This window comes from Chaetura pelagica, unplaced genomic scaffold, assembly GCF_000747805.2.
Source record: "Chaetura pelagica isolate M959 unplaced genomic scaffold, ChaPel_1.0 scaffold548, whole genome shotgun sequence".
Taxonomy (NCBI): Eukaryota; Metazoa; Chordata; class Aves; order Apodiformes; family Apodidae; genus Chaetura; species Chaetura pelagica.
In genome coordinates, this window is record NW_009970728.1 from 851,279 (window position 1) to 875,427 (window position 24,149).

The 24,149-nt window shown below is 39.7% G+C and overlaps 1 protein-coding gene across 1 annotated transcript in view; it reads right to left on the reverse strand.

Annotated features, from left to right (window-relative positions):
- Positions 1-24,149, reverse strand: part of CELF4 (CUGBP, Elav-like family member 4) — a 741,704-nt gene that overhangs the window by 297,849 nt on the left and 419,706 nt on the right. Inside the window, 1 exon segment of the mRNA XM_010007136.1 lies at positions 3,693-3,744. Coding sequence (XP_010005438.1) covers positions 3,693-3,744 — 52 coding nt within the window.

The following is a 24,149-nucleotide window of genomic DNA, read 5'->3' on the forward strand; positions in this document are numbered from 1 at the left end:
TTCCCTAAGTTTGTGAAACTTTACATCACTCATATCTGCAGGCTATTTTTAGGGCTAAATATAGGATGAGAAACTAAGAAAAATCATCAGCAACAGGATTGAAAGAGCAGAAAATTTTATCTGTTTAACTGTGATTTGTCATGTTTAGAATTTAATGTGGGGTTATAGCTTACATCCCTAAGAACATACTGGACTAACTAATCTATGTTGAAGTAGTTTCTATGTAGTCAAGCTAAAACTTGAGCAACACAATGGCCAATGAGAGTTTTTAGAACATTCTTAATACAGTTAGATTTACACTCTGATTTTTCTGAACAACCTACAGAATAGTTGCCTTTTTATAACATTCTATCAATTTCATTACTGCTAAAATCTCTTAAAAATGTCAAAGGCCTCTGACCTTCTGATCAGGTGTTTGAAACTTCATGAAGCATTTTGGAGAAGGAATGCCTCTATGTAATATTTTGTAGCTTGACTATACACACACACAAACAGGCAGGAAAGCAAAATGATTTTTTTTTTCCATTAATTTGGACTGTTTCCCTAGAGAAATGTACTAAGAATACATTCATTTCTAATTCCTGTGAGATTAGGCAAATGTAAATAATGTCAATTTTTATTGAAAAGGATTGCACTCTTTTTCTTGCTCCTAGTCCAATATGGGGATTAACAAACAAAATAATAAAAACCAGGAAAACTAATAAGGGCTACTCACTGCTTCCATTTTGTTGGGTTGAGTGTAATTTGTGCCAAGCAGTATTTTGAATTCTGCCCCATACCTAGATGGTCTGATAGTCTAAATTGTGGCTTGCACACACTAAATGCTAACACATTGGGTTCAACTGAGAATCAAGACTCAGGAAGGATTGAAGACCAAGAAAATCCAGACTCCACAACAATAGGAAAAATACTGAACAGAATCTGGTTGAGGGAGTGGGAAGATGGATTGGAATCCTATAAACTTTGGGTTGTGGGGCAACTTACTGGGAAAAGCAATGTTTTAGCAAAAAAATGTTCAGCAAAATGCAGGTTTTTGTCCCTATATAGAACACTATTTCACTTCCTTAGGAATACTGCTATTTCCAGCAAAAACCTCCTTGCAAACTATGGTTTCAAAGAGTGCTGCATTCTTTCTTGAATACTTTGGCCTAGCACCAAAGTTCCCCATAAGCCCAAAAGAGAGATGTATTCTGAGTGTGGGCTTTGGACACACCAAATACCTGCATTGTGCTGAAGAACTGCTTCACCTTCCCAGCCCTGCACTTCCCTCACATCCCATCCTGATACATGGATGGGGTATAATAAGATACAACTTAAGTTTCTTTTTTGTTGAAGTTGACCTTTATCTTGCAGCCCTAATGAAGTCTTTTGATGTGCTCCTAAGATACATGGTCTCCTTTTTAGCATTCTGTTTGCCATGCCTGCTTTAACGAGTGGGCTCACGACGAACGTAAGTTTTCATGCAATGCCTCCCTTGGGTCCCAGTTGTTCTTTTCTCTCATAGTTGCCCTTGAGTCATGCCATCCTGAAACATCACTAGCCCGGAAGAAGCTTGTCAGTGGGGAATTAGGACAATGTGTCTTTCATGTCAATGATGAGTGTGCCCGCTTGGCCCCTGTATTACGATCATCACTGATCACAGAATGAGCAGAGAGGGTGAGAAAAAATGAGGTTTGTGTGTGTTGTGGAGATAATAACCTAAAATACAATGGGTAGGGAACCACTGGTGTGATGGATAATGTAGAATCAAACTGCCACCGGATGGCTTTGCAGTTCAAACCACCCCTCCTGAAAGCAGCTGCTCTTAGAAAAAGAGTTTGAAAAACCTTCCCAGAAAGTCAGGCATGTGTTCCCTAGTAGTGATTTGCATTAAAAAAAAAAGGAATTCGGAGCCACATACCCTGTAGGCGCACTAAGCAAATTGGCCAGCCTAATTATTATTTTTTGGTATGTCTAATTAAATAGACAAAAGGCCCTCCTTTCACTCTTGCTGTCGGCACGAGCTCCACTGGAATGTACATAATGTCCCCTCATTTGCCCAGGCAGCTGAGCTTTCCCTTTTCCACTTGGAGATCGGCGTTGACAACTGCCCATGGCTTACCCACTCCTACTCATACACAGAGACAGAGAGTCAGATGGGAAGGGAAAGGGAGTCAATTGACCTGGTTCTGTTAAAAACTACCGGACAGTGCTGTATGATGTGAAATGTCTTTGTTGCAGGTTATAAGCATGCCATGGCCATCAAACACTTTCTGCCTAGTGTTGGACAAGTTCTCTAGAATTTATTTTACAGGAACTCCAGAAGTGTAGTATTTATCTCTAAGCTTTTTGGAGTTTTTCCAGCACTCAGCTCTTCTCCTGCTCTGCAATTACACCACAGCCCTTCCTTACAGAGCCTCTATTGCCCTGCTGGTTTCACCACTCTGCAACACCAGCCTTTTAACTACAAGCTACGTACAGAGTCTTCCAATGACTTGAGTCACTGGAGAGCTTCAGCCTCACACTGATGCAATCAAAGCCTCTGGAATCCAAAGCTTTCAACTGAAAAAAAGAACAGAATTTCAGGGCCTTTTGTCTGTGAGGCATTTTACTCCTTTTAAGTAGTTGTTGCTGGGGATTTCCACTAATGACAGCACAAAGACATTTATTTCATAAATGAGGAAGAGTTTACATCTATAGTGGAAATTAAAGAGCTTTCACACATCTAAAGGCCACATAATTACTAAATGACAAAATCTGCTCCCACATTTATATGACACATATAAACCACTAGTGTTTTTACAACATATATGGGCAAAATTCTCTATTTTTTTCCCACAGAGACAGGGGTAGAGAGGAAGGAAGCACCACATATATAAATGTGTATATATAGACACATATAAAAATGTACAGATATTAGGAAAAAAAGCAGAATGTCAGTCTGTTCAGCATTATGGGCCATCTCACACTTTCTCAATGAGCTCTGCTTTTGATCTGACAAACAGGCCCCTACTGAAAGAGTATGATGAAGTATCACCACATCAGTTCTGGTAGAAAACCTTTTACAGGAAACACCTTATCACTGGTGATCTATTGAACGGTTACTTAGCAAAGCCTTCCAAATCCACTGTGCAGGATGGAAAAACAAAAGGCCGGATCTTGATTTCAGCTACATCTGTTCAAATCCTGAATAACTCCCCCAGACTGAGAGAGGTCTTCAGTTTCCATAACAGGTTTATCCAGATAAGCTGATACAGGTGTGGAAAGCTTTGCTACCTCAGAATTTGCTTTTTCCAGAAGCAGAGTTGCTTCAGTACAATCAGAAACAACATGGTCACTGAAACCATAAAATATCTGCTTTATCCTAACCAAATTAAACACTTCTGCAGCTCAGACCAACATAGGTCTGAAAAAACTACATTGCTTGTCACCGCTGTTAAACTTTGTTAAGTCAGTGCCTGATGCTTCACTTTTTAATGAGGCAGTTATTTGTTTCCCAGGCAATCGCTGGCACCTGCCTGCCTTTTAAAATCAAATAATAATTGAATATGAGGAAAGCGAGACGAAGTAAAGGAGATTTAATAAAGAGAATCTTTGCTGCAGAGGGAATTTCTTTGGCAGTGATTACGTTACTAATTGATCAGCACATTGCCTGAGAGAAGATGGAGACTACAATTATACTTAGTAATGTGGCTGAAAGCAATGCAGTCAACTACCTCCTCGGCTTTCGCTGTCCGCTGGTTTCACCTGGATAGGCCTGTTCATCTGTAAGAAAGAGCAAAAAGAGAGAGACACAATTAATAGTGGAATAAAACATTAATACAGCAAAGTCTTGATTTGTTGTTTTTTTTTTACCAAAAAATAATTCATAGTTTGCACCAGAATGTACTTCATGAGGGGGGAAAAAAAACAATTAGTAAGCAAAGAAGTAACCACGAAGTACAGGTTGCTTCTTAGTCTTAGGTAAATCAGTGTCACCCCATTTACTTGACAGGGGTTCTGTTGAATCATGTTGGGAGAGACATCTGACTCATTTCACAGAGGTCATGAAATTTTAAACACACCTTTTAACATTTCTAAGAGTTTCCTATAGAAAAACTGCTGTATCAAAGTAGGAATGCTTTGTCAGAATATTGGGATCAGTGAAATTATAGTTACAAGGTTTTCTTGAGATTGACATGATGAAAAGAAGATAGAAAAATGAATTCTACTTCCATTGTTAGCTCAGTAGGACAGTCACCTCTAACACAGCAGACAGTTTCATAACTGTGGAATGCAATTTAGATCTGGTTTACCCATATACTGCAAGAGTGCTCATTATTGAGATTTTTTTCACACAGGAGAGGGTCGAATATGAGTCAAAATGTCTCCCTCTGTTGCTTTTTTAAACATCATTTTCCTTTCTCACATCAGAACATTAGCAAGTATAGAAGCCTTGCCACTGTGCTGTGAATAGGAGTTCTGTACTCTAATTTATTCCTCTTTCTCTCAGCAAAAGCGTTGGCATTGCCCCCACAGCTGTCCAGTCCCAGGAAAGAAGGTAACAGATGCCCACAATCGTCTTCTCCTGCAGTGCCTAGCATGATGTGGATCTCTGATGAACAGGGGTTAGCATTCAGCTCTGCTGTTAATAGCTGGAGACACAGAATGGATCAGAACCAGCTGAGATTTCAATCTGAAAGCCCTTCCCTACTTCTTCCTCCATGTCACTTAAAGCAGCCTGTACATTATGGAATTCTGACTATTCAGAATATCTTCTGTGTGTAGCTACACCTGAGTGGAATGAAATTATCCTTTAGATTTGGCAACTAAAGAAAGTGCAACTTCAAAAAAGCATCACAAGGAGCAAGAAGTCAGAAAGCAATGGGAAGCTCCCAACATTGTTACCGAATAAAATCAGACCACAAATTGGCTGATGATTGTCACAGGATGCCTTCAGGTGATACCGTCCCTCCCTTACTTGTGGCTAACTGCAGCCAGGCAGCAAGACTGCTGGTTTTCTTTTCCTTTCCTTTCCTTTCCTTTCCTCTCCTTTCCTTTCCTTTCCTCTCCTTTCCTTTCCTTTCCTCTCCTTTCCTTTCCTTTCCTCTCCTTTCCTTTCCTTTCCTCTCCTTTCCTTTCCTTTCCTCTCCTTTCCTTTCCTTTCCTCTCCTTTCCTTTCCTTTCCTCTCCTTTCCTTTCCTTTCCTCTCCTTTCCTTTCCTTTCCTCTCCTTTCCTTTCCTTTCCTCTCCTTTCCTTTCCTTTCCTCTCCTTTCCTTTCCTTTCCTCTCCTTTCCTTTCCTTTCCTCTCCTTTCCTTTCCTTTCCTCTCCTTTCCTTTCCTTTCCTCTCCTTTCCTTTCCTTTCCTCTCCTTTCCTTTCCTTTCCTCTCCTTTCCTTTCCTTTCCTCTCCTTTCCTTTCCTTTCCTCTCCTTTCCTTTCCTTTCCTCTCCTTTCCTTTCCTTTCCTCTCCTTTCCTTTCCTTTCCTCTCCTTTCCTTTCCTTTCCTCTCCTTTCCTTTCCTTTCCTCTCCTTTCCTTTCCTTTCCTCTCCTTTCCTTTCCTTTCCTCTCCTTTCCTTTCCTTTCCTCTCCTTTCCTTTCCTTTCCTCTCCTTTCCTTTCCTTTCCTCTCCTTTCCTTTCCTTTCCTCTCCTTTCCTTTCCTTTCCTCTCCTTTCCTTTCCTTTCCTCTCCTTTCCTTTCCTTTCCTCTCCTTTCCTTTCCTTTCCTCTCCTTTCCTTTCCTTTCCTCTCCTTTCCTTTCCTTTCCTCTCCTTTCCTTTCCTTTCCTCTCCTTTCCTTTCCTTTCCTCTCCTTTCCTTTCCTTTCCTCTCCTTTCCTTTCCTTTCCTCTCCTTTCCTTTCCTTTCCTCTCCTTTCCTTTCCTTTCCTCTCCTTTCCTTTCCTTTCCTCTCCTTTCCTTTCCTTTCCTCTCCTTTCCTTTCCTTTCCTCTCCTTTCCTTTCCTTTCCTCTCCTTTCCTTTCCTTTCCTCTCCTTTCCTTTCCTTTCCTCTCCTTTCCTTTCCTTTCCTCTCCTTTCCTTTCCTTTCCTCTCCTTTCCTTTCCTTTCCTCTCCTTTCCTTTCCTTTCCTCTCCTTTCCTTTCCTTTCCTCTCCTTTCCTTTCCTTTCCTCTCCTTTCCTTTCCTTTCCTCTCCTTTCCTTTCCTTTCCTCTCCTTTCCTTTCCTTTCCTCTCCTTTCCTTTCCTTTCCTCTCCTTTCCTTTCCTTTCCTCTCCTTTCCTTTCCTTTCCTCTCCTTTCCTTTCCTTTCCTCTCCTTTCCTTTCCTTTCCTCTCCTTTCCTTTCCTTTCCTCTCCTTTCCTTTCCTTTCCTCTCCTTTCCTTTCCTTTCCTCTCCTTTCCTTTCCTTTCCTTTACTTTACTTTACTTTTTCTTCTCTTTTTCTTCTCTTTTCTTTTTCTTTCTTTCTTTTTTTCCCCTATTTTTTTTTTTCCCCCTGAAAGTAGTTCATACTCATTTAGATTTATTCTAATTGCTCCACACACATATTTAGTAATAAAAAGTTATCAAGCTTGCTGACATGTAGGGTAAGATGATGGAGAGCCTAGCAGATTATGCTGCATTGTTGTCTCAAGAGGAAAATGTACTTAGCCATAAACTGACTACTGTTAGCCTCATACTCGTGAGGAGGAGGAGGATCGATGGCTCCAGACACTGCTGCGCAATTGCTAGTCTTCTGTATGCCTGTATCATCCAACAGACTCCAGACAGCTGAAGTGCTAAGACCAGCAAAGAATCTGGTACCAGATAAACTGTGTATTCTACAATTGAAAAGACCTGTAGCTCACACACATATTCACAAAATATTAGCAGGGTTGGAGGAGATATGTACAGCAGTAGCAGAATGAACAACCTACAATGAAGCTTCTGTAGCCGCAGGTGAGCAGTTAGCTGTTACAAACATTTAAAAATCTGACATCACATACGTAAGGACAGTAATTTATATTATGTAATTCCAAATGTCTGAAAAGTGTAATTTTAAGCCACTTTTAGGATTGGAGTCTGAGATAAAAAGGATCAACGGTCCTCAGCAGCACCTGTTTTTCTCCAATGATTGTACAGGCAGTCCATGCAGTTAGAATTAAGTGAGATTAACCCCATCTTAGTCCTCATACACAGGATCATGAAAACAAACTTTTCGGTTATTGTGCCCTAACTTTCCCCAGCTGCTCAACCACTGTGACTGGTTTGTGTTTACAGCATGTTGATGTTGACATCACCCATGTACTAAGGTCTTCCTTGAGAGCTATTAACTTGTGACAGATGCGTTAACACTATATATTACAAGTTCCTAAGGCACACACAATGGCCAATCTAACTCCAGTTGGTCAGAGGATGGTGGTCAAGGGTCCCTGATGCTCACTCCAAAATAACCAGAACCTGCCTCCTGAGCAGTCTGTAAGAGAAACAGTCATAGTAGCCAGGAATTTATAGGAGGTGTGCTACGTACAGCCCTGAGAGGCAAAGGCTGGAGTCCAAAATTGACACAGCCTTGCAATGCAGATAATCACTTAAATCTACCAATGTAAAAGTCTGCTAAAGGCCATGAAAATCCCCGCTGAACTTGAGTAAGCTTTGGATACAGTCTTTAGAAAACCAAGACAGAGCTCTTCTTACTTCTTGTTGAGTTGGATGCATTCAGATAGATACTTCAAAAAAATAAGAGGGGACATATTTCTGTGGGTTTGGTGGTTTTTTTGTCACTGTTTGTTTGTTTGTTTGTTTTTATTTAGAAGCATGAGAAAAGGAAGACTATTCTCAAGAAAACAGGGAAAAAAAAAAGGGAGGGAATGAGCATCCACAAGAGGAACAAAAAACTGGGGAAATTAATAAGTAAAAGGCTAGTGTAATTTAATGTACTTTATGATTTATACACTTGACAATTTCTTTATAGACCAAACAGAAAGTGCTGCCTGCACAGAGCCCATAATACAAATTGAGATAATCTTGACACGAAAGACACCAATTATAGGGAGAAACACTGAGAGGAAAATAATTAAGTCTTCTCTCTTCATCTATAGAACTTTTTTTTTTTAAAAAAAAACAAACAACCAACAAACAAAGAAACACAGACACTCTGGGAACAAGAAGCTGGCACAGGGAGCAGAAAAGAGCTAATGGGGAAATAAAATGGCAGAAAGATGTTCTTTCCTGAGGCTGGGAAAATGCTTCATTGGAGAGAAGGAAATCCAGAGGTTCAAGCTCTCTGTTTATTCTTGAGCTGGGAATTATAATAGGTTTCAGGCAAAGAGAGCTAAGTTTATACACCAAACTGCAGTCTTCTGGATAGTGGTTGTGGGAATAATGGTATGGACATCTTTAATATCTATGTTGACTTGGTGGACCTTGAGAATGCAATTGGAGAAAGATTATTTGCCAGTGAGTAAATATGATTAATACCATGGGTTAATTAATTCAAGTGGAATCATAGTAACTATGGATTTGACTGTGAAGTTTTATTGATTGCTATCACCAGATTTCTTCAAAAGGCATTTGGCAACATGAGAAAAAACCTAAGCAGACTAGAGCCAGCATTTGAATTGGCAGTTGGATTGGACGAACTCGGTTAGGGTCTTCTCCAGGATGTGTTACATTTCCATCCATTGTTATGGTCCTTCTTTCCTCTGCTTATGGATTCTCTTTGTGCTCTATTTGAAATATGATCATCATTCCTTATTCTGGATTATCCTTTTTGGGCTGCCACAGTGAAAGTGTTTTGTTTTGCCATTAGTTAACCCACTAAGAGTTTACCCTCTTTACCTCTTTACCCTCCCTCCTATACTTCAGGATGTGACTAAATTCTTTTATTCTCTGTATAAACTGTGAAGATCTCCAACATTATGGCACCAGAATGCCTGATTATAATAAATCTTATAAATAACAACAATATGTTTATCCTTACTCATTATTCACAGTCCAATTTGGACACAAATTGATTTTGAAGTGCCTTGCTCAACAGCAATCATGCAACAGAGGTTGTGCCAATGAGGCACAAAGAGATTTAAACAGGAGTTAAAAAAATTTGATTTTCTAGTTACATATGAGATACCCAGTCTTCAAAGGAGTGACCAGTGGATGGTAAACCAGAGTTTTGCTTACAACTGTGTTCCCAGTGAGGCCTCAGGCAAAGTCTGTGTCTCAGACTCCTTGTCAGTGCTGGGACCTATGGGCATTGGATACTACTACAGCTGTGAATCAGGCACATTTAAGGAAGAGGGGATGCAGGTCTTTTTTTCACACAAATACCATAAACACTTGGATTGATGGAGGAGTTAGAACTTCAGGTGCATAATGCTTCCCATTTTCTTTTGATCCTTTGCATGTTCACCTCTGCTGAAAACCACCTTTGCACACCTCATACAAGATGATCTTACTTGTTACCCTTCCTACCCTTCACTTTAGCTTTTCCTGCCTTTTGCCTAAAGCCAACCCATTCATACAATGCCAGATGTCATCCTCTCACACCAACTTGCCACTTGCCCCACCTGTCCCCACCCCAAACTTCCCTGGAAGTAGAAATGCAACATCATTTTTCATGTCCAATTACAGCCACTGTGGTGCCACTGTTAAAAGACAGTGCAGGTACTCCTGTCAAAAAGGGTTTGAGTTACAAGAAGCGATGAATTACAGCAAGCCCTTTTTCAATTCTCCACAGAAATGAAATGTCAGAGCTTGCTGCTGTATTTTTCTCAGCACCATCAGCTACAGGCCACTGCAGGAATTAGAGAGGGGACAGACGCTTTTCTGCATCATGATTTTTTTTCCCTAAGGTTGTCATTTTCTCCCCCACCAACCATTTTCTGCTCCTTCTGGCTTTTATATTAATTTAGAGCAGGTAGAAGAATCACTTGGGAAGAAAAGTAGGAAGCAGAGACTGCTGATTTCTCACTGTCTCCATCTTTCTTCCCCTCACCGTTCCTACTACTCATTCCTTTCTTGTCCCACTCACTTTCTCATTATTCATTAATATACCTGGGGTTACTAGCCAGGATGAAGGCTATGGTAGTCTTGAGAACACACAAATGCAAAAGTAAAAAGGAAAAATAAGAGGAAATACCTCCAAAACAACAATGAAAACCAAAACAAAATAGACTTAAGCACGATCTCAGACAGGAAATAAATTTGAGGAGAGGAAGGCTGAAGGTCATTGAAATGTCACTAGAGGTTCAGAAGATGGTGTCTAAGGCAGAAGAGAGCTGTGTTGGATATAATCTGCTGGTTATGCTTAAGGAATAAGTCACAAGGAGATAAAAAGTGATTCTCCAGCTTTTATGGTGTATGAGACCACAGAAGATGACCACAGCGATCAGCTATCTAATAACAGACTTTCCATACTTCCTTAGAGGGATTAAGAAGTTTAAATACTCTCTGAGAACAAATTGGAGTGTTTGATTCAGGCTTTGTATCAAAAACGGTGACAAAAGGTATTCTATTGTCCATGTTTCCTGTAGTTCCCAAAGAGCCAGCCCTGTGCAGGGTAAAACGTAGATGTATATCTGACAAGGCCACACTGGCCTCCTGGATTAATTTGGTCAGATCATTACATCTATCTCTTTCTCAGCTTTCATTATGTACAATGAAGGTAACAGTACCCTAATGTACCATGAAGGTGGTTGACAAAAAGTTTATTTAAATGCAGGTGTTAACCAACCAACCAGCCAATCAACCAAACAAACTAATATCTAGTAATTTCTGTGCTTGAATTATGTGGACAGGTAAAACAGCAAGTAACAAACCCTTGTTCAGTCATAGGATTTTGTGTTTGGTACTGCACATACATCAGCTATCTAAATCAGTGATTAAACTCTTCTGTGACCTAATCACAAAGTACAGGATGGTCATGTGAGCTAACAGATCTTAGCAAATGCTGATTGGGCAGTACTGCAACTCTGTAGATACCAGCAAGTCTCTTGGAAGAAAATTCCATCTTAGAATAACTTGCTTCCTAGAGATGTTGTATAGCTCTTGATGATTTGTTACATAACTCAGATGTTAATTGGAGGTATGAATAGTTTAATGAAAGCCCTGAAATTTCCAGAAAATATGGTTACTCCTGATTTCTTCACCAGGAAAAGTTTTTCTCTTCACTGTCTTTCCCCAACACACTAAGATGAATTTCATTTTACCACTTCTGCCAACTTTTGGGGAATCTGCCATGTACACAATAGTAATCTATTTGAAGTCAACACAGTTATTTATGTGAGCAAAGGTACTGGCAGGAACGTATTTGTAGGAGTAGGTCATAACTTTTAAAGCATTGAGTAAAACCTGTGGTGATTGAAGGCCCTAAGGAAATGCAAAGTATATTAGTGTCAAAGTTGGAAAGGCCAAGAAAATCACCTAAAATTGAATTGTGTGTGTGTAATTGCAAAGTTCAAGTAAATCACTCTGTGCCTGATACTGAGGGACATAATTGAATTACAGTGATCTAAACTAGATAGCCATAAGAGTGAATCCAAAGCAATCTCCTCTCTTTGAAAAAAAAAAAAAAAAGAGTCAGGAACCCAGATCATCAGCATGGGGAAATTTCTATGACTATTGCAGAATGAGCATAGCTGCTTCAACAAGGATAGCTACACAGCCAGGCTTCTGTATTTGTATTTTGAAGCTGTAAGTTATAGAGAAAAACCTGTCCCCGTGGAAACAGAGTGCTGTGGTTGCATGAATTGCTGTGTGATGACACTTGTTGCATACTTTTGCATCGGTAGTGCAAATTGATACAATGTTGGATTAATGAAAGAGTTGGGAGAGCAAACATTTTAGAAAATTATAGAAAAATAGAAAATTTTAGAAAATAATTTAGAAAAAAAAAATCACATTGGTTTGGCTTGTGGGAAGCACTTACTAGTAATGAATTGTATCTGAAATTACTCTATCCCAAATCTCATCTGGCTAGCGAACTCTTAATTCCTCCCTTCCACACTCTTCCCTGCTTGACGAGATGTGTGTCATTGACATGTACACAAATAGATGAGACGACTTGAAATGGGAATATATGAGAGATGAAAAAAAAAAAAAACCAACACATTTTTTGAAGGGTCTGACCTTTACAAATCAGTCAATGCTCTGGTGCCTACCCCTGGGAATGATTGCTACTGGCCATCCCTGCTCCCTGACAGTATTTTCTATATATCATATAAAACACATTATAATCCATCTGTCTAACTATCGATTCATCTTTCCACTTGTCTTGTGTATACAGATGAACCTGGAGGGTGCTTAAGTTCAGTTCAGGTTCATGCACAGAAGCCTATGTCTTTGAATCCAAAACTTGAAGCTTGAGCTTGAAGAAACTGCTGAACTTGCTGATAATCAAATAAAACTTTTCCAATGCAACAAATCTTTTGGCTTGTTTGGGAAAGCTGAGCATTTAGTGCTCAACCTCACAGTGCCTCTGGTTTTAAATGAAGTGGGGAGGAGTAAAGAGGGAACTTAGTCCTTGTCAGGTTTGAGGGCAGGACTATGGAAAAAAAAACAAAGGATGGCTGGGACAACAAAGCCTTGTTTTCCAGAGCAAGAGAGGCAGCACTGTGATTTTTTGAGTATTTCTATCTTTTAAGTACAGTTTTTTATACATATCTGCACGTGAAAGAGACAGAAGGAGAGCCCCTTACAGTTTTCAGTAGTCACAAAGTAAAAGTTATCTTTAATATGCCTATATTCACCTGCTAGACTGTGCCACCCCACACACAGTGTGCTGTAATGTACTGGTGCCCTGATCATTCAGTTAGGTCTTTATTTGCCCTTATGGATCTCTCCTAGCCTGTGTACTTGACTTTTCTTTGCTAGGAAATAGGGGGGCATGGTGAATACTTATTTTAGCTTGGGAAATGTGCCTGTAGGCTGTAGTCCCAGACCCTTTCCATATGTGAGAAGTCTCTGGAAATTCAGTGAGTATACTCAAGACTGTAAAGAGTCCCAGGACTAGCCCACTGGTGATGCTAAGCTGTATAAAAAGGTGTATTTGTCTGTGTATCCTCACAGAAGATGTGTAAGTTTAGAAGAGACATACTACTCATTAAATATAGTTCCCTGCTGCTATCACAAGCAATCACAACGTGAAATTCTGTTAATAAACACATCAAATTCTAATATAAATATAAATAAATATGTTGCCGTCCTTTCCTCTTTATTTCCCTAATACCAGTAGGGATAAGCTTTTCTACAACCTCACCTCTCTTCTAATTTCCCACTTGAGAGTATTTCAGGTTAATTTACATCCAATTCTCAAACATGCCCAAACCACCTTTTATGTAAAAACATTCTTCTTTATCCCTGGTAAAGGGATATCCTATTACCCAACTCCACATGCATTTAGCAGAAAGAAAACATCCTATTTTAGGCTAGATTGTTGTGATCCTGAACTATTTCAGGGCAGAGCAAACAGCCATATAGGTACGACCAAGATAGCCTTAAACTACCCAGCATGGCTAAGAAATAACAGTATTTAGGTGGCAATACAGAACTTAAAGGGTGATTCGAGTATGTGTCAAGGGTCCTACAACAGGTCAAGATATGTACTCCTTCCTCAATACACTGCTCTGGTGAAGCTGCATCTAGAATATTGTGTCCAGTTCTGAACCCATCAGTTCAAGAAGGAAAGGGAGCTACTGGAAAGAGTCCAGCACAGAGCCACAAAGATGATGAAGGGAGTGGAACATCTCCCTAACGAGGAAAGGCCGAGGGAGCTGGGTTTCTCTAGCCTGGAGAAGATGGGGCTGGGGAGCAACTTCATCAATGTTTACAAAATTGTAAAGGGGGAGTGTAAGGAGGATGGAGCCTGGCTCTTCTCTGTGATGTTCAATGATAGGAAAAGGAGCAACAGGTACAAGCTCTATGTAAGCATGAGGAAAACATTTTTCACTGTGAGGGTGAAAGAGCACTGGAACAGGCTGCTCAGAGAGGCTATGGAGTCTCCTTCTCTGGAGACTTTCAAAACACACTTGGATACATTCCTATGTGATCTACTCTAGGGGATCTAGGGGGGGTCATGCTAGGTGATCTTTCAAGGTCGCTTCCAAACCTAATATTCTGTGATTCTGTGTGATTCTGTGATCAGTCCGGCAACATGCGCACAGCTCATGTGTTTGTGGTTGTATGTTTATCTGTGCCTGCATTGCCTAGTGGAACTCCTATTTGAGATGTCCTACAGATGCTCTCTGCACTGATCCCTTATGAGGCTGCCCAACACTGCCTGCAGCTGGTGGTCATCCAGGCATAGGAACTGTTAGTACTACACTTGGGAGCTGCCTTGGTGAGAAAGTGCAGAAAAAGGGAAGGGTAGGATGCATATAGGGCATGTAATGGTTTTGTGCATTTTGGATGCACGCCACAGAGTCCAGAGGTGCCTTCAGCTCTTTAGCAAGGACCTGAGTGGAAGAGTCAAACAGACCAAAGAGACAGATGTACTACTCAGGTCATTATAGACATGACCCCTGCTTCTCACTTAGAGATGAACATTTTTTCTCATCTTTTCCTTATCCTGAGCACATGACCTCCGGCTGTTGGCATTGAACTGCTGTGTTCTTGCCTCTATAAGCTTTATCTCTTCTGAAGCAAGACTCAAATGCTGCCTTTTCCACTAATGGTTGCTTGGCTTGACTCTGCAGACTTTAGGCAAGGCCAAGCTCCCATTGACTTCAGTGCTTTGAGTGCAAAAGGAGCTTGGCCATCATCCATCCAAGAAGATTAGACCTTCTGTGCCTGTGGCATTGTATGCCTGGCCACAAAGATAAGAACCACGGCCAGCCCTTTTGCCCATGGAGAAATGCTTTCCACAGCACTGCCATTTAACAAACAACTGTGTAAGCAGTGTAAATTAACTAGCTGCTTTCACCCACTGCCAGAATCACACAGAAAAGGCTGTCTCACTGATATAAATGTGCAGGTAGCCTCAAGGCCTGAATTCAAGCACAGATTCCCCAAGAACTGGAAGAGATTATCACAGGGTTAAGGTTGCAGAATTTTCCTTGGTACTGGATTAGCTCCACCCTGAGCCAGGGAGTAATTTTTCCCCAACACTGGTCCAGCTTTCATAGGGAACGTGCTCCTTCTACCCTAATTTCCGTTCTCCCAAACTAATCTGCAGGGTAACAGACAGCAGTCCATCACCTCAGCTCTGCATCCCAGGGGGACCAGACCTACATCTATTCCAAGTAGGATGCAGTGGCATTTCTGAAGCGTAGGGGCTTCCTTCACAAGACATATTGTTATCATCATACAGGTGGTATGGTTATGCTCTCCTTTTAGTTCTATTAATGAACAAATACGATCTAATTATTGTTGGATAACCTGAAATCAGCCCCATTTAAGCAAATAAAAAAGATCCAGCAGCCATGCCATGGTCTCTGCTGGTTTGCACTGGATCAGGGCTGCAGTTCCTGAAGGAGCTGGCAAAAAAACAAGATAAAAAATAAACAACCCCCCCCACAACAACACAAGTTAGTCCTCTGTTCCTAGCCTCAAATGAATAAGCACAAGGAGAAATCTTGCAAATACCAATACAAATTTCAAAAAGAGGAGAAAACAAAAATTCTCAGCTTCCCAGACATTTTCTGAATTGGCAAAAACATGTAAAGATTAAAAATCAAAGCAAAACCCCACAGTCTTTAAAGATTCCAGATCCTCAGTGTTAATGCACTTTTGTGTGGTATTTTCAACCCATACAGAACCAGGCCCTCCAGGGCAAATTGAGTTAACCTTCCCTCCCATCTATGTGAAACTGGTATCATCTGGTCCTATGTTTTGACAATTATCTATAACATAATTACCAGACTGATGAGTATCCTGATTAATTATGCCATCCCTCAAAGTTGATGTGGATATGTACAATAAACAAACATCCTCGTTGGATAACACAAGATGGTATTCTGTATGTGTTCCAGCCAGCAAAAGCTAGCAGTCTCATTCTACCACATAGGGATGTGGTTGGAAACTCGCAGGGATTAATTTCTGATCTGTCATTTATACGGACCTGTTTCTCTTCTGGTTTCTGACTGCACCCTGGCTTGCCTCATCTGAAGGATAAATACTTCTCCTCCTATGAGCTATCCAACAACAACGATGTCTGATACTGATGCATTGCTGATGCTTTCCTCCTTTATTTATGTCTAAACATTACTTTTCTTTCTTTCTTTCTTTCTTTCTTTCTTTCTTTCTTTCTTTCTTTCTTTCTTTCTTTCTTTCTTTCTTTCTTTCTTTCTTTCTTTCTTTCTTTCTTTCTTTCTTTCTTTCTTTCTTTCTTTCTTTCTTTCTTTCTTTCTTTCTTTCTTTCTTTCTTTCTTTCTTTCTTTCTTTCTTTCTTTCTTTCTTTCTTTCTTTCTTTCTTTCTTTCTTTCTTTCTTTCTTTCTTTCTTTCTTTCTTTCTTTCTTTCTTTCTTTCTTTCTTTCTTTCTTTCTTTCTTTCTTTCTTTCTTTCTTTCTTTCTTTCTTTCTTTCTTTCTTTCTTTCTTTCTTTCTTTCTTTCTTTCTTTCTTTCTTTCTTTCTTTCTTTCTTTCTTTCTTTCTTTCTTTCTTTCTTTCTTTCTTTCTTTCTTTCTTTCTTTCTTTCTTTCTTTCTTTCTTTCTTTCTTTCTTTCTTTCTTTCTTTCTTTCTTTCTTTCTTTCTTTCTTTCTTTCTTTCTTTCTTTCTTTCTTTCTTTCTTTCTTTCTTTCTTTCTTTCTTTCTTTCTTTCTTTCTTTCTTTCTTTCTTTCTTTCTTTCTTTCTTTCTTTCTTTCTTTCTTTCTTTCTTTCTTTCTTTCTTTCTTTCTTCCTTTCTTCCTTTCTTCCTTTCTTCCTTTCTTCCTTTCTTCCTTTCTTCCTTTCTTCCTTTCTTCCTTTCTTCCTTTCTTCCTTTCTTCCTTTCTTCCTTTCTTCCTTTCTTCCTTTCTTCCTTTCTTCCTTTCTTCCTTTCTTCCTTTCTTCCTTTCTTCCTTTCTTCCTTTCTTCCTTTCTTCCTTTCTTCCTTTCTTCCTTTCTTCCTTTCTTCCTTTCTTCCTTTCTTCCTTTCTTCCTTTCTTCCTTTCTTCCTTTCTTCCTTTCTTCCTTTCTTCCTTTCTTCCTTTCTTCCTTTCTTCCTTTCTTCCTTTCTTCCTTTCTTCCTTTCTTCCTTTCTTCCTTTCTTCCTTTCTTCCTTTCTTCCTTTCTTCCTTTCTTCCTTTCTTCCTTTCTTCCTTTCTTCCTTTCTTCCTTTCTTCCTTTCTTCCTTTCTTCCTTTCTTCCTTTCTTCCTTTCTTCCTTTCTTCCTTTCTTCCTTTCTTCCTTTCTTCCTTTCTTCCTTTCTTCCTTTCTTCCTTTCTTCCTTTCTTCCTTTCTTCCTTTCTTCCTTTCTTCCTTTCTTCCTTTCTTCCTTTCTTCCTTTCTTCCTTTCTTCCTTTCTTCCTTTCTTCCTTTCTTCCTTTCTTCCTTTCTTCCTTTCTTCCTTTCTTCCTTTCTTCCTTTCTTCCTTTCTTCCTTTCTTCCTTTCTTCCTTTCTTCCTTTCTTCCTTTCTTCCTTTCTTCCTTTCTTCCTTTCTTCCTTTCTTCCTTTCTTCCTTTCTTCCTTTCTTCCTTTCTTCCTTTCTTCCTTTCTTCCTTTCTTCCTTTCTTCCTTTCTTCCTTTCTTCCTTTCTTCCTTTCTTCCTTTCTTCCTTTCTTCCTTTCTTCCTTTCTTCCTTTCTTCCTTTCTTCCTTTCTTCCTTTCTTCCTTTCTTCCTTTCTTCCTTTCTTCCTTTCTTCCTTTCTTCCTTTCTTCCTTTCTTCCTTTCTTCCTTTCTTCCTTTCTTCCTTTCTTCCTTTCTTCCTTTCTTCCTTTCTTCCTTTCTTCCTTTCTTCCTTTCTTCCTTTCTTCCTTTCTTCCTTTCTTCCTTTCTTCCTTTCTTCCTTTCTTCCTTTCTTCCTTTCTTCCTTTCTTCCTTTCTTCCTTTCTTCCTTTCTTCCTTTCTTCCTTTCTTCCTTTCTTCCTTTCTTCCTTTCTTCCTTTCTTCCTTTCTTCCTTTCTTCCTTTCTTCCTTTCTTCCTTTCTTCCTTTCTTCCTTTCTTCCTTTCTTCCTTTCTTCCTTTCTTCCTTTCTTCCTTTCTTCCTTTCTTCCTTTCTTCCTTTCTTCCTTTCTTCCTTTCTTCCTTTCTTCCTTTCTTCCTTTCTTCCTTTCTTCCTTTCTTCCTTTCTTCCTTTCTTCCTTTCTTCCTTTCTTCCTTTCTTCCTTTCTTCCTTTCTTCCTTTCTTCCTTTCTTCCTTTCTTCCTTTCTTCCTTTCTTCCTTTCTTCCTTTCTTCCTTTCTTCCTTTCTTCCTTTCTTCCTTTCTTCCTTTCTTCCTTTCTTCCTTTCTTCCTTTCTTCCTTTCTTCCTTTCTTCCTTTCTTCCTTTCTTCCTTTCTTCCTTTCTTCCTTTCTTCCTTTCTTCCTTTCTTCCTTCCTTTCTTCCTTTCTTTCTTCCTTTCTTTCTTTCTTCCTTCCTTCCTTTCTTCATTTCTTCCTTTCTTTCTTTCCTTTCTTTCCTTTCTTTCCTTCTTTCCTTCTTTCCTTCTTTCTTTCTTTCCTTCTTTCTTTCTTTCCTTCTTTCTTTCTTTCCCTCTTTCTCTCTTTCTTACTCTTACTCCCTGAACAACTTTTTTTTTTGTTGTTGTTGTTGCATCAACATGTACCAAAGCATTAAACAAGACATTCCATTAATTTCTTCATCATCATAACTTAAGCTTGGGACATACACTTTAAATATTCATTCAGCTATGAAAACTGGGCATTAAAATTTTAATAATGTCAAGCTCATTTGAACTGAGCTCCTGGGGGACTATTACGATACAATTAGAATAAATATGATGATTGATTTGGTGTAAAGGTTCACCTGTCCACATCTGTTAGTGGCCGGAAGCAGCGTGCCACCTCTGATGCCACAGCTGATAGCTCCAAGTTATTTATTCCTTTCCTTCTCACCTCCATTTTCTTTTCACTTGCTTGCAAGCTTGAAACCCTCTCTTGCATAGCATGTTTAGCATGGATAAATTTGGAAGAGGCAAACCAGAGAGGCCTCATCCAGAAGAGACAACATATCCAACTATGTTTTCCTTCTTCCTTCTTCTTGTGCTGTAGTATTTGATTAAAGACAGAGCATTGATCAAAGCCACTAGAAGTTCAGCTATAAACTTTCTGGCAGTATTAGCTATTAACCTTTTTACAGTATGTGTCTGAACTCCCAGGGTCTGATTTTTCTGTGTGGATCAGTAGCAAGCCTAAGCAGCATTGACATGTTTGAACCATCACAGAGGGGAACAAGGCTTGCTGGTTTCTAGCAGTATCCTTCCAAAATCACAGCAGAGAAATATTCTTAAGACGTGACATGGAGAGTGAAAAAAAACACAGAGAGGGAAACCGAGCAAGAAATCACACTACTTAAGGAAACTTCTGTTTCAAATGCACAATGTTCTCAAATAGACAGACAGATAATTAAAAGATTTTGGTCCACTGGGTGTTGAGCATACTTGAAAATTTGGGCCAGATTGTACTTTCTCTCTCTCTGCAGTATGAATTGGGTGCTACATGATGTAAATATGAAATGAGATAAATTGAAGCCATGACCACTGAGAACAATCATAGGGATTTTTTTTTTAGATCATCTACTTTAAATAAACTACTCATTAATTTTTTGAATTAGGGTATAATGCAAACCTCTCTGTATTTAAAGGTAAGCCTGATCTATTTCTGCTTACAAACACTGCCAGTGTTTTTAGCTTTTGGTGCTTTACCATAAGCCTCTTGACACACAATTCTTTCTTTAAATTCTCAACTTCTGGACCCGAACGTCTTTTAAACAAGGATTAAAACAATAAAATAAAAGAAAATATTTCTTACTTAAAATACAGCTCAGAGGAAATGGATATTTGAAAACAAAATCTCTCTTATTTTATCGTATCATACATGATAATTCAAGACCACTTATGATTGATGCATTGTTACAGTAGGCAATGTTTTAAGCTGTTTCTTTCCTCTTTGCCCTTGCTTAAAACAGATACTGATCCTAACTCTGTCACTTTCTTTTTCAAATTCAAATAATCCAATTTCTTTTCCTATTTGACTCCCCTTTTGCATCATTTAGTTTACAGAACCTAGCAGAAATATATAAAGTTGTCCCAAAAAACTTTTGGTGCAGAGAAATAAAGAAACCAACAGTTATTTCAATAAGTTTTATAGAAGAAAATTGTACATATATTTAGACAAAATCCTTACATGTAAAATCTGCTCTTATTGTCAGCAGCTCATTCTTTGTCCTGTGTGATGGACCCGGTGTTTTGTTTAGTTTACTTAACAAGGAAACATAGTACCTCATGGTAACAATAATTTGAGATCAACAACAGGTCTGCATTTATTGTTGGATATTGCTCTCCAAGAAAATTTCTGCCACTTACTTTGTTGCCAGGGTACTACTAAGTATAATTCATGTGCCTTATATACAATGACTTTTCGTATCTAAACCCTTTTATCTTTACAGCCTCTGCATGAAAATTCATCGGTACCCAGGTCTGGTTAGATGAGCTCCTGTGACCATCCTTGTTATTTCCTGTTAGATCACATAACTGAGGTGACATGGGTGAACTTGTGGGTGTTTCTACCCTAGTACTGAAAAGTAAAATTTCATGGATTAAAACAGTTGAGGGAAATTATGGTCATGAATTGATGCTGACTTTTGAACCATGCCTGTTCAAGTCCCAATAGCGCCCTGAAGCACAAGACAACCACAACAACCACTAAAGGCACTTACAAAAGGTTTTTATGTTTAATATCTGTAAACCTAATTCTGTAAGATTTCTGTGTCCCTTTGGGGTCACCCTCCCTGTCCCATCCATCCCTCAAAAGGAAGAGATATTTAAAAATAAGTTCAGCTTATTATGTACTACAATATGGAGATAGGAAAGGAAGATAATAGTCACTTGATGTTGATTTTCTCAGAAGAAAAGGAATGATTTGGAAAGTCTTAAGTCTGTGCATTAAGAGTGCAGAGTGCGGAAACATATGGTCTTGAACTCTTTTGAAGTCTATTACCTACTATGCTCTTCCCCATTTAGTTTTCTTTGTGGAAAAAGGGGCTAGACAGTAGTCTTTAACTTCAGGGCCCATTGTGAGGATTAATTAGATATTATTTCTACAAAACTATGAAGTTCTAAAATGCTATATAAGCTCTCAGTGTTATTATAACATGCCGTACTCTGCATAACGTATACAGTTGCAATATCACTCCTTGGTTGTTCAAGACTACAGAACTGCTGCTTCTAATTGAGTTAATGGCTTCATAGTTTGGTAATTTAATAAAACATACTGCTTAAACCAGCAGGGTTTTGATTAAATGGGGTGTGTGCAAAGGGGGATTTATATTTGTCAGAAGCTCCATAAATCCAAGGTATCAAGGCACAGATAATGCCAGTATTATAGTTAATTATACAGAAAGGAAGGAAGGACAGAGCTGGAAGCCATCTTGGACATCAGTGTCATGTACCACTGTAGTTAGATATTTTGGGCTGGTCTCAGGAGTATGCACAAGTAAGAGACAGTGTGCACATATAGATGAGACACTTAGCTTCTCCCACTGCTCCCAGCGATTTTTTAGAAACAAGGAGACTATATCCTAGGTTGTCATGCCTCTTACCACATTTTAGAAAGAAACTCAGTTGTTTGTCTCCAGCTGGCCTTACCACCTAGTTTAGCCCTAATACTAGAAGGAAGACTGGAAATTTTGGGAGAGGTCCTATTTTCTTAATGAAGAGGCTTAGCTTGTACTGAAATCACAGATACCTTATTAAGTGCCATCCTGAATTAAGGGTCTGGTCTTGCTCATGCAGAGAAACGGGCTGCTGGAGACCTCCAGAGGGAGCCCTTGGCTGCCTAAATTTAGACAACTAAATTATGCAGAGCCAATTTCCTAGGTGGAGAAATTAAGAATTTACTCCAGGAAGCCTTCTTCATTAGATACTTAAAATGCACTCAAAAGTTAGTTACTTCATAGCACAGACTGGCTCACACCTTTGACTCCAGCTATTGCCTTTCTGCTGTGATTTTGGACTGTGGGAGTAGCTTCAAGCACTTCCACTGCCTGCTGATGCCAGTAGGAAAAATCTGCCCATAACTTGGATAAGCCATGGAATTAATCCCTCCATCTTGACTCTTCTCTGTGTTGTAAATGCCACTTCATAGCTGCTTACACATCATGGATCAGCACCACTGAGGGTTAGAAGTTTTGTTCTTGCATCATCTCTCAGGAGCTCCAAGCCAAGCAAGTCTGAGGCCAAAGCTATCTTTTCTCTCATCCATCTGACCCTGAAAATGAAGTAAGCCAGGCACAGCTAGCCTGGCTATTTTGTATACAAAGTACAGCACCCACAAAACTAATGAGAAGATTTAGGACTGATTGTTAAGCACTGATAGATAATTAGGAATAGGCCCAAGTTGCAAAGTTTTGTCTGTCAAAAGCTGGGCAGAAACTTTGCATGATAGGGGCCAGAAACAAAATTCAGATCCTGACACAAGCACAGTCAGTTTAGGAGGGCGTATGGCAGTTGTGCTAGTGGCTTGGATTACATCTTATTCAGAAATCTGGCTCAATTAAACAGTTACTCTCTCACATCTTTATCTGACCCAGCCAGGCTCACCAGCCCAGACATCTGTACTTTCACACGACTCCATTCAGACACAGGAAGCTTCTGGGGTTTCGTCAGAGATGGAGATGCTTGACCCTGCTGATCCAAACAGATGATAGGGACCTTAGGCCAGGCATGAGCCCTGAGCAGGCTTTCCAGCAGGGGAACCAGCATTTTGTGGCTCCAAAAGAGCTGATGTCAGTGCTTCCACTTCAGAGGGAAAGAACTGGCTCAGCAGAAACAAAAAAAATAATAACAGAGTCGGAAGTCTAACTTAAGAACTGGATTCTTTTCTTTCTACCTAAATGTTGTGCTCTAGTTTGATGAAAGGTTATTGGTGCTGGTACCACATGTTAGACTCTAGCCTACCTTATGGCAGGGGTCAGGTTGCCTGATGAAAATTGTCCTCCTTGGGCTTAAAAACTGTGAACTTTGCTGAAGTTCAGGAAAGGTTTGTGCCCTCATGGAGCCTTGGATAAAGACTCAACAATTTGGTTGTGGCTCCAGGTACTGTGCTCATTCCCCAGAAGAATCCTATTAAATCATTCTCAGAAAAGTTGTTTTCATTAACATGAATTTCCTGCCAAGCCAAATGGCCCCTCTCTCCCCTGTGATAGGTTCCATTGAGAGAGTACTGGACAAAGGGGATTAAAAAATCAGCTCCTTCATATGAGATGGTGCATGCGTGTGTGTATGTGTGCTTTAACTAAATCATTTATGGTCAATAATGCCAGGTTATTATAGGTCAATAACTTTCAATTATTCACTAGCCTTGCTGTGCTCCCACTGTCAGGCAGCACACCGGCATGTCGGCTCTCGAGAAGCAAAAAGCTCATGATGGGAGCTTTGGAAAAGCAAGCATGAATACAGCTTGAGCAGAGAAAACGAAAGCAGAGGAAGGAGTGAGTGTGAAAAGTTCTATTTGCTCTCTAGGGTATCTTGGGGAATGTGTGTGTGACATACTCTCTTTCTCATATATGCATGCACGTTCAACCCCAAAATCCATTATTCCTGTACTCCCAGCTGGCCAGATGTGAAGCAGTCCAGGTCCTGGGGCTGTGTGACTACAGAGCTGGTAGAGAGTAAACATTATCTCTCATCAAGGTCTACAAGCTTGGGCTTAATGCCACAGTAGCCTCTGAGTTGTCTAAGCTTTTTGTATGGACTCTAAGTGCTCGTAGTTGCCTGCTCTGTGCTGGGTATGAAAGAGGGGAAGCTTATCAGGTGTTTGTTTTTTTTTCAAGTTGTGGTGTAAATATAAATAAAGAAACAATAAAGAAATAAAAATTTGCAAGACAGCATGAAAATTATATTTGGCCCCATCATGAGTCCACTGGCGCTAATGCTCTGCCTTGTCTGTCATGAGAAAGTGGTCAGGAACCTTGAATGACAGACATATGTAAATAACAGTCTGTCCCTGTGGAGACTGCAGGAGGCAAAAGCTAGCCCTTTGATTTGGCAGCAACTCATTTTGCTCCCACAGAGGTTCCCAGAGCATGTTGCTCGTAACCAAATTTTGAGAGGACAACACATGATGCAGGAGTTGTGAGATGGACTCATGTCTTGTAAAGGGCAACCAGAGGAAAAGGAGCT